At 52.2% G+C, this 11,052-nt stretch overlaps 1 protein-coding gene across 1 annotated transcript; it reads right to left on the reverse strand.

The window, feature by feature from the left end:
- Positions 1 to 417: 417 nt before the first annotated feature.
- Positions 418 to 10,597, reverse strand: ANKS3 (ankyrin repeat and sterile alpha motif domain containing 3). The gene is given in 16 exon segments (XM_009078300.1): positions 418 to 500; positions 965 to 1,048; positions 1,677 to 1,771; positions 2,920 to 3,092; positions 4,121 to 4,156; positions 4,159 to 4,285; positions 4,541 to 4,665; positions 5,160 to 5,321; positions 5,892 to 6,007; positions 6,444 to 6,569; positions 7,318 to 7,476; positions 7,786 to 7,921; positions 8,577 to 8,658; positions 9,335 to 9,456; positions 9,666 to 9,864; positions 10,428 to 10,597. Coding segments are annotated over 16 exon segments (1,995 nt in total).
- Between the last annotated feature and the right edge of the window lie 455 nt (positions 10,598 to 11,052).

Below are 11,052 nucleotides of genomic sequence, written 5' to 3' on the forward strand. Positions count from 1 at the left end.
CCCAGACAGCAGCCAAGACCTAGGAGCTGCTGGCTGTTATCTTCTGCTGCCCCTCGTGATCCCAGGTGTGTCTCTGGTGGCTGAGGCTCCTGGCAGCCCCAGCAGCCTCGCTGGCACACGCGGAGCCGCCGGCACAGCCCTCGCGCTCACTCCAGGCACACTCAGTTCCGGGTGGAACAGTCACCCGACGTCAGTATTCCTGCAGCCCCGGGAAAGAGAGGACAGTCACCCTTCCAGTGGCACACAGAGCCAAGGGGACAAAGGATTTTCCCCCTGGGGGCACATGAGGACTAGCTAGAGCCCGGCCACGGTGCGTGGGCTCCGAGCGCTCACTGGCACGTGCAGTGACTGGCACTGGTGTCCCCTCAGTGCCACAGCCTGTCAGGATTCCCACTCACCCACTCACAGAATGCTTTGTTATGGCTCTAGCCAGCTCTGCCCGCTCTGCACCGGGGCTTGGAGCCTCTGGAGGTTTTGAGTCACAGTCTGCAGGGCTTTTCCTGAGGACAAAGCAAGGGAGGAAATCAGGAACAGGCTGGGAAGAAGGGAAGCTGCACTCAGGCACTGCTGTGCTGTCCTCCTGCTGCCTATGCCCTGCAGCTTCCAGCACCTCATAAAACAGAGGTGTCTCTGCTCTGTCTGCCTGCTGCTGGGACAAGTTCCTGCCATCAGGAGAACAGGACACAAGCTATGGGAAACAATTCCCTAGCAGCTCCAGCCACTGAGCAGGATATGCAGGAGCCATACACGCCCCATCTCTCAGCCTGGACCTGTTAGCACAGGAGGAGGCAGAGCCCAAGACCTGCAGTACAAGAAAATGCCAGCACCAACTTCAGAGCCTGGAGACTTCCCTGAAAGAGGGGAAATTGTTGTGTCTCTCCCAGCCACCACTGCCAAAGCTCTCAAACCCCCCCAGCCATGCCTCCCCCAGCACAGCCTGTGCCCAGAGTCCTTCCCACCTTACCCATCTCTCCCACGCACTCCTCCAGCACAGCTGACAGCTCAGGCAAGCTCAGGGACTTGAGGGAGGGTGGCCATCCTTCCAGCACTGCCAGGGACAGGAACACAGGGTCAATCCTCTGCAAGCTCGCTGTGACAGCAGGGACAAGGGGCTGCTGAGGAGCATTCACACCCAAAGTGGCTCCAGGCAGGGAATTTGGGGTTCTGAGTCACATGGGAAGAGAGCTGGAAGTGCCCATGACAAACTGAGTTTTCTGGCAATTCCACCAGTCAGTAATACATATTTTTATCCTGACTGGGTCATATATTAAGAGAGTCTCAAAAAAATTTAAGTTCAGTGGACAGAAATCAACGCATCATATATTAAGAGAGTCTCAAAAAGATTTAAGTTCAGTGGACAGAAATCAACATGATCTCTCTTGGTCATAGCCCCAAGCCTGACAGAGCTCAGGGAATGTTGGCCAATGCTTTCAGGCACAGGGTGGATTGTTGGGGTGCCCTGTGCAGGGAGTTGGACTCTGATCCTCATGGGTCCCTTCCCACTCAGGATATTCTGTGACGACCAAGAATTTTTCCATTCAATTTCAGGGCTTGGCTGCTCATCCATTTCCAACCCACTGACTTCATTCCTCCAGGAAAGGCAAGCAGGAGGCTTGCCTGGGGCTCTCCTGCTCTTGCCCCTTGCAGCCACGTGCAGTGTGCTGAGGTGTTCTCACCTGGGCGCTCCCCGGGCCGGCGGCTCTCCCTGGTGCCCAGCGTGCCCTCTGCCTGCTCCGGGGCCAGCCGGGATGACAGCTCTGCCTGGCAGCACCTGCCAACAACACAGAGCCATCAGCAGGGCACGGGGACAGCCCTGGAACAACACACCAGTCTGGGCACTCCTACAGCCTGCCAGTACCTGCACGGGGTGCCCAGGGACCGCCCCTAAGGGCCTGGGGTACAAACTGCTCCTTGTCCTTCCCAGGAAGACGTGCCCCAGGCAAAGCCACTGCGCCCCATCTCCATCCACAGCAATCTCTGCCCTGTTCACAGAGGAGCTGTGGGGGGACAAGAGAAGGAGGGGCTGGGGTGAGCAGGAGGAAGCCCAAGCCAGGGGCTGTGCCTGGTTCATGTGAGAATCCAGCCTGATCCATGGGCAAAGGAAGCAACCTCAGGACATGAGAGAGGCACACAGGTTCTCTGGCTGTCATCAGCATCCCTTTAATTCAAGCAGTGTATCCTTAGAGCATGGCAGGGCCCTTCTGTCAGGCAGCCTCAGCTCCTCAGCCAGGGCAAAAGCTCTGCCCCTTGCAGCTGGGAATATTGCTGTCCTCCTGGATCCAAGCCCAGCTCACCCTGGCTTGGCAGTCAGCAGAGCCCACATTCCCTGTGGAGGGTTAATGCCACCTGCAAGGACCTGCCTGTTCTACCAGTGGACAGAACAGGGCCTGTGACAGGAGTCCAACTGGGGCTGAGAGCAAAGCCCCACAAAGGCAACAAAAGGCGTGTCAGGACGTGGGGGTGAATGAGCAGGGCAGAATTTTCCTGCTAGGTGTCAAAGTGGCATGGAGAGTATTCTTCACTAGTCAGGGCAAGACACTGCAAGTCTTTTGATAGGGTTTGTAAGCTAGAAACTCCTTCCTGCATTCACCTGGTCACAAAGGTATACTCCAGGCACTGGGTCTCACGGAAGCCCTGAACCTTCTAGTTCCTTCTAGCTGAGCCAGGAGCACCCAGCACTCCCACAAAGTCAGGCCCCTTACAGCTCATGCATCTGACTAAGGCAACAGATTTGCTCCTGCAGATGTGGCTTTCCACTAGGGAAAGTCAGGCAGGATCCAAGAAGGGATCAGGTGCCTGGTAAGCTCTCCTGCTTTACTTAAAGCATCACCTCTAAGACTGCCAATATGAGCTGTGATCTCTCTATGGCCCAAATCTGTTTCCCAGTAGCCTCAGTGCCATCTCCTGACAACCACTTACTTGATGTGATCCAGCAGGACTCCAGCATCCTTGGTGATGGTCTGAGCCTCTCTGAGCTGGCACTGGATGGCATTCCAGGTCTCATCCCGCTCCATCAAACAGCTCTCAGCCACTGCACGCAGCTTCTGCTCCTGGCACACCTGACCCTTCATCACCTCCACCTCTTCACACCTCTGCAGCAGAACAGAACGGAGGATTAGGCTGGGAACACTGGACATCACTCTCATACTCTCTGACATGTCCATGGATTCCCTGATATCTTAATGGCTCAAGCAGCCAGAGTGTTCCGTTCCAGAGGGAAAAGAATGCTACATTGCTGGAAAAGAGTAGGGATCCAATTCCTTCCCCTCCCTCCTTTAGTTCTCAGGTGGATGGAGAACAGACACAAAGGCTTCATAAGCATGGAGCACAGAGGAGGACTGGTGTTACCTGATCTGCTACTGTCTAGAGAAGGGAATGGAGCTGGGGAAAGGGCTGGAGCACAAGTCCTGTGAGGAGAGCCTGAGGGAGCTGGAGGTGTTTAGCCTGGAAGAGGCTCAGGGTGACCTAATCACTCTCTACAGCTCCCTGGCAGGAGGCTGGAGCCAGGTGGGGTCAAGCTCTGCTCCCAGGAAACCAGTGACAGGAGGACAGGACATAGTCTCAAGCTGTGCCAGGGGAGGTTTAGGTTGGACATTAGGAAGAATTTCTTCCCAGAAGGGATGATTAGACACTGGAATGTCCTGCCAGGGAACTGGTGTAGTCATCAACCCTGGAGGTGTTTAAGGACAGAATGGACATGGCATTTAGTACCATGGTCTAGTTGACATGGTGGTGTTAGGTCATGGGTTGGACTTGATGATCTCAGAGGTCTTTTCCAAGCTGATCAATTGTGTGAGTCTGTACTTGACACCAAGTGTGTACACTAAAACCTATGGCCTGGGGTTAAAAAGGAAAAGATACTAGGAGCACAACATAAAAACATGCCACTGACCACTTAGAATCACAGAATCATCAAGGCTGGAGGAGACCTCTAAGATCACCAAGCCCAACCCTTAACCTGTCACTGCTGTAACCCCTAAACCACATCTTCCAGCACCAGATCCAGATGCCTCTTAAACACTTCCAGGGACAGTGACTCCACCACCTCCCTGGGCAACGTACTCCAGTTCCTCACACACGTCCTGCAGTCTGAGGCAGCTCCCAGCCCCAGCAGCCTGACCTTGTGCAGCTGGATGGCCAGCTCCTGCATCTCGGCCAAACCAGCTCCTGCTGCTGGGCCTGGAGCCGGTCGGCGTAGGCCAGCTCCAGCGCGTCGCTGGGCGGCCGAGCGCTGCTGTGCCACCGCGCGATGGCAGATGTCATCTTCCTCTTGGGGCCAAACAGCCTGCAGGGACAACCAAACACCACGGGTCAAACAGTGTTCCACCTCCCTCCAGCCCCAACGGGACACCATGAAGGCCTCTGCAGGCTCCTGGTCCCTCCATGGCACCTCCACACCCAGGAGTGTGTTTAGGCCAAGAACTAAGGGGTATCAGTGTGGGAGGTAGCCAGGACACAGCAGCACTCACTGGGTAAACCTTCCTGAGGGCTGTGTGTGGTTTGTAGGGGGAAAGATGAGGACTACATGACAGACACTCACGTGATGCCTATTTCCTTCAGGTCACTCTCTGTGAGGGTCAGGAAGATCCGGAGGTCGACGTCTTGCTCCTCAAACACTTGCAGATACTTCAGGCAGCCAATCTGCTCAAGGAATGTTGCCAGGTCCTGCAGCCCGGCCAAAACAAACTTATTTAGACCCTCACAAACAAAAGCATTACCATTCCTCAATCACAAACATCTGCTTTCTCATGCTGGAACACCTTCCTGGGTTCCAGCAGCACCCGTGGTTCCCTGCCCTTCTCCACAGTCTCCAAACACAGACCTCTCTGCTGCAGCCACGGCCTCTTCTGACAAATGCAGAGCAGAATAACACATCAACATCTACCCCAGCCCACACCACTGCCACATTTGACAGCGCAGCCACAGGCTTGAAGGGTCTAGAATATCCCTCCAAGCACCAGCAACACATAAGCAAACGGTTCTCTGCACGAGAAATTGCTGCTTCACAAAAAATTCAGGTTTGGGCAAAGGTTTGGAATCAAAGGTGTTTTGGCGACAACTTCTCTTTTACCCAAGATAACAGCTTAGGAAACCTTGGGAAAGCCTCCCAGGCCTGGTGCAGTGGCACAGACTTGAGAGACAACTGTGTGAGCAGATACCTGGGGCCCTGTGTAGGCAGGGGGCTCAGGAAGGCCCAGCCCACAGCCTCCAGCCTTCCCCAGGCAGTGGCTCCACTGGCTGTCACTGTTGCTGTAGCGGTTCTTGACCTTAAGGCTCTTGGCTTGCTTCCGACTCGGTGGGCTGTGTGCATGGTCAGAGTCCTGGAAGGGAACAGAAAACACCCACAAAACGTAAAGGCCAAGGATGATCATGCAAAGATGTTAGGATCACTAGGGTTGGCTCCTTCAAGACCCAAGGACGCTTCTGTACATCAGCCCTAGAGCTCTGTCATGGACCCTGTGAGCTGTGAGCTGAAGCATGGAGTAACCTCCAAGCTCTGCCCCCTCCCATACTCCAAAAATGCCAACTGCTGTGCTTCTCTAACCTTTACTTTACCTCCTGCTATCTTGTCAAGCTCAAGGACTGACCCAGCTCCAGCAAATTACGTCCTTTCTTGATCACCTCCTCACTAGAATCTGCAAAGAGCTCAGAAGCTGGAAAGAGCTTAAAAATTGACTAGCCATCAACAATCTACTCTAGAGTGAATGCTCAGAGTTGGCTACTAGATGGAGATCAAACAAGCCAATCCATAATCTTCACATATGAAAAACTGATTTTGTTGTACCTGTAGTACTACCTTTCCTCACCCAGCCTGGAACTACAGCCTCCCATGGAGCTAGTCACAGCACTGGCCAAGCTGAAGGCACAGCAAGGAAAACTGAAGCCCTCACCTCATTGCTTTCCAAGGACCCTTCACTGCTGACTCCCAGGGCTCTTGTCAGGCACTCACTGCTGCTGCTGCTGCTCCTGATGGTTCCCAAGTTGTTGTTGGAGAAAATGTTATCCTCTGGAAAGGAACAGAAAAAAACCGTTTGAAGTTCAACTTCCTTACACTCAGTGCTAGTTTTGCTACACAATTACTGAAGGTGAAAAGGAAGGACAACTCCAGAGTAAGGCTTCACATACAGCACTTGTGATATAAGACAACCCTGAGACAGAAATAGCATGTGTCCTCTCCCCAGGCCTGTTTGATCCCACAGACACCATTGGAAACAGCCTTCCTGCATCTTCCTTACACCCTCCTGCAGATTGTTTGCATGAATTGATGAGATCCCCACACTGAGCTTTCTCTTCTGCAGCTAAACCATCCCAGCTCCCTCAGCCTTCCCTCAGGGGACATCCTCAATCTCAGCATCTCAGTGAGAAAGAATAGGAAGCCAAGGGTTGGACTCATCACCAGGTGTGCCATGTGAGCTGGCCCATTTCCCCAGGCAGTGACCTACCCCTGCTGCTGCTGCTCTCCACATCCTGCTCGTTGATGGGAGAGGTGACATCCCTGTTCCGGATGTCACCTGCCTCACAGCTGCCATCATCGTTGAAGGTAACGTAGCCCTGAGGAGGGACCTGTTCTGTGTGCAAGAGGAAGGGAGAACAAACTCAGATCAGGATGCAAGTCAGCAGGGAAGCTCCAGCAGAAAACATAACCACTCGGGAAACTGAGAATAACTAGCCTGTGCCCTCAGCTGGCAGGTGTCATTCTGAGCAGCACAGAGAACACCTGAGAAGGGCAGAAGTCTACAGCTCCCTCACACAGCCCTGCAGCAGCCACGCTGCATTTACAGGACTGCTCTGACAAAAGGCAGAGCAAACAGCCTCACAGCAGCTTTCAGCATTTCCTCTCCTCTTCATACCCAGGGAAATCAAAGGGGAAAAAACCACCTGTTTGAGAGCAAGATGTCACCTGCGTCCTAGCATTTCAAGCATCAGGAAAAGCAGTATCAATGGGTCTAGGAGCAGTGAGTTCACTTTCATGATCAATGATTTCTTGGCCTGTGTGACCACTTCCTCTGCCATCAGCTTAAGAAGGGCTCTGACACTTTACAGCCTGCCTCAGAAAGGGCAGCTAGACTGTTCTCAAGGGTGAGTGAAACAGTAGCTAAGAGCAGAAAACTGTTCAACATCAATATCCAGTCTTGACCAAAGATTTTGAGGGGTTTTGTTTCTAACCCAGAGACCGAACAGCCTTGAATGATGGTGTTCCCTTTGTTTCTGTACAAGCCACACAGGAATCCCAAATGAAGAGAAAGGATTGCACAGAAAGAGCTGCAATGCCTTGGAGACCTCAGAGGCCTCAATCAGGCTCCTACCCATCCTCACCATAGCGAGAGAACTTCTTGCCCCCCATCCCAACTGCTGTGATCTTGGCCAGAGCCTGTGGGCCATCGTGGATGCTGGGCCCCTTGGTCCTGCGAGCAGGCCTCTGCCTCTGGGGAGCAGAGCAGGATTCATCTGAGGAACTCAGCTCTTCATATTTCCCTGGAGTTCAAACACAGCCTGTTAGCAGCACAGTAAGTCATCTGCCTAAGTGATTTGCTACTTTGCCTATAAACACAGTGGAAAGCAAAAAGGAAATGTTAAAAAGGGAAGGCAAAACAGCTAGACTAAGTGCAAAAAGGCCAGCAGACAAAAATTGTTGGATCCATGCCTCTTCTATCCTCAGAAATGCTGGAATTTCCAGGACAGAGCAGCTAGCACTACCCCACACATACAGTAACATACTTTCAGAGTATCAACCCCCTTACTTCAGATTCTACCCTAAAATGAACAAGCTAAAACAGCTGTTACCTGGACCCCTGCAGAAGACCTTGGGTACTGGGGCTGCATGCAAATCTATCAGCCCCACAATCTTGGTGTGCCCATACTTCATGGCCAGTGTCCGTGCTGTGGCTCCAGTGTTGTCTCTGACATCTGCCTTCACTCCCTGGAGAAAAAACACCTGTTTGAAATGCACATGGCAAAGGCACTGTATAAAAAGAATGCAAGGAGTCTTAGTTCTTCCATTAGAAATACAAGTTCACCTTTCACAGTTCAAGCTCCACTGGTACCTTGATGCCTTTCTAGTTCTCCAGTCTCCCCAGCCCCTGGATGCCAAGTAGCCCAGGTATGTGGCTCTTGTGCATTGCCACAGAGAACTAGTCTGTTTTATCTGAGAAGTGCTGTGTGTTGCTGCCTCCTTCTGGCAGTAAGCTGGCCCAGTTAAACAGGACATTACTACCAGATTGTGTAGGAGATATGCATGCTCCCAGGTTTTTGGAGACAGAAGATGTCCACCAGCCTGAGCATGCAAGCCAGTAAACACAAGAGAGGAATTACAACTTCACTTATTTTCTAATTCAGCCATTATTCAGTTAAATCTGGACAGTCAGACCTCACTCCTGCTCCTTCAGGGCCAGTGTAAAATCACAGCAGTAGCCTGCAGGAAGCAAAACAGTCCTGCAAGTCTGGAACTTCAGACATGCCTGTCATCAAGGATCAAACACAACGCTGTAAAAAGCCTGGTGTAAAGCTTGTGGTTCTTCATCTGAGGGCTGGAACCAAAGATCTTCAGCTTGGCAGAGAACTGGCAGGACACTTACATGATTGAGAAGGTACTGAACAATTATCTCATGACCAGAAGCAGCTGCTTCCATCAGAGGTGTATATCCATATACTGGCTCCCTAGAGAGAGAACACACACATGGACTGGGATAATCACAGCTGAACTCTGCTGCAGTCACTGACACACCCTAACTGAGCACCTCCGTCCCTCAACCTTTGCTGATCAGCCTCTATCACATACCGTCTGTTCTATCCCAGGAAAACTCCCCATGGAGATTCTGTGTTACTTAACTGGCTGCACAGCAACAGATTACTATTCTAGCTGCAGCTCTGCCCTCCAGAGCCAAAATCAGTTTTGCAGGAGGTAATAAAGCAAGAACCTCTTACTGATCTCAGGCAATTCCATGGGCACAGATGTACAGCAGTTCCCAAGGCACAGGAATGCACTGCACACTTCAAACCCCAAACTGAGCTCTGAGCATGCAGAAAATTCAATAGAGAGACTTGCAAAGTGCACTTGAGTTCAGGTGTTGCACCTTTAGCTATCAGAGTTCAGCTCATAATAAGACAGGCAATAAATCTAATTTCTCTTGATCTTAGATAAACAGTGACAACTTGTGCAGACTTCACTGTGCAGCTGGCAGGTCACCTGTCCTTGTATCAGCTGACAGTGTGCCATGCATGCTAAGGACAGGGGGAAGACAAAAGCAGGTGTGTACTGGAGGACATTCACATGCCAATTGCTGCTTTCCCATCTGAATGATAAATGCCAAGGAAACTGTCAATTCTTCCTTACCTGCAGTTGGCATTTGCCCCGTTCTCCAGTAAGAACTTGACCATCTGCTGGTGCCCAGCACTGGTGCAGTGGAACAAGGCAGTCCAGCCATGGATGTCCTTCATCTCCAGCTCTGCACCTTGCTTCAAGAGAACAGACAGTGTTCTTTACTGCACCCCCTCTGTTCAGGCTTTTAGCCACTGCCCTCCTGCACTGGGATATGAGGAGAGTTTAAATCCCTGCAGCAAGCTGAACTCACAGCAAGACACAAATTGCACACTTTGGTTGCAACTTGTGGACAATCCTGCCCTGAGCATTGAAACCATGTGCTGTGGCTTGATGGGATACACACCTGCAGAAGGAAGTAAGCAACGCTCTCGTTCCCACAGCTGGAAGCCAGCATGAGTGGTGTCTGCCCTTCTGGTGTTGGGATGTTCACATTCACTCCTGCTTCCAGCAGCAGGTGCACGATGCTGTCGTGGCCAATGTAGGAGGCATACATCAGTGGGGTCCAGCCTCCACAGTTCCTCTGGTTTAAATCCAGATCTCCACTAAAGCACAGAGAACACACGTCAGCTGAACTACTGGGCTGGAGCTGTAGATCACAGATGGCTCCTGCAGACTCCTGCTATCATCACTATACTGCAAAACATTCTAGCACTGAAGCCCATGTGGGAATTCCTTCCAGCTCTAGCACAACTTCCACAAATCAAATCAGGTCAGGCATTGGAATAGGTTTCCCAGGGAGGTGGTAGAATCACTAGGTGTTTAAGAAGCACCTGGATCTGGTGCTGGAAGATATGATTTAGGGTTTAGGGATTACAACGCAGTGACAGGTTAACAGTTGGACTTGGTGACCTTAGAGATCTCCACCAACCTTGATGGAATTAGGGAATGATTTGGGTTGGAAGGAACCTTACAGATAATCTAGCTCCAACCCCCACCTTTCACTAAATTACTAAGGAGATAATTTGACGAGCAGATTTACCCCTTGAAACTTTGTGCCCAAGAAGCCTTCGGGAGCTCCATGGATGTGTCCCTGTGCCCTGGGCAGTACAGCAGGCAGGGAAAGCCACCCCTGCTGCCAGAGCTGTGCCCTCCCCACCCCTCTCACCGCTGGATGCACTCCTGCACCACTTCCTGCTGCCCGACAGAGGAGGCTGTGTGCAGGTCCAGGGGCACATCCAGCTCCTCCTGCTGGGTCCTGTGCCCGACCCCGTGCCACATGGACAGACTGCGGCTCAGCAGCTCCGACTCGCTGGCCTCGTCGCTCAGCTCCGACATCCCGACCTGGGGAGCCAAACAGAGCACAACCCTCAGCTGCTGACCCCCATCTGCCATAGAACGAGGTGTCACCCACTGGAGCTCCAGCTCCAACGTGCCCTGGGATCGTCTCATACCTCCTCTTGGACTGACACCTTAGGCCGAGGCAGCGGCAGCTGCTGAGGAGATTTTGCTGGAGGTTCTCTCCTGCTGCAGTGGACTCTGGGATGGGAATACACTGGAAAGACAAAAGGCAATAATGCTAAAAAACACATCTTTTGAATCTTATTTTAAGATCTGAAATGGGGAGAAATTGAAAAAGGGAAATTTAGATTAGCTATCAAGAAGAAGCTTTCCCTGTGAGGGTGGTGAGACACTGGCCCAGGCTGCCCAGGGAAGCTGTGGCTGCCCCAACCCTGGCAGTGTTCGTTCCAGGTTGGATGAGCCTTGAGCAACCTGCTCTGGTGGGAGGTGTC

Source organism: Acanthisitta chloris, unplaced genomic scaffold, assembly GCF_000695815.1.
Source record: "Acanthisitta chloris isolate BGI_N310 unplaced genomic scaffold, ASM69581v1 scaffold7027, whole genome shotgun sequence".
In the NCBI taxonomy this organism is placed as follows: domain Eukaryota; kingdom Metazoa; phylum Chordata; class Aves; order Passeriformes; family Acanthisittidae; genus Acanthisitta; species Acanthisitta chloris.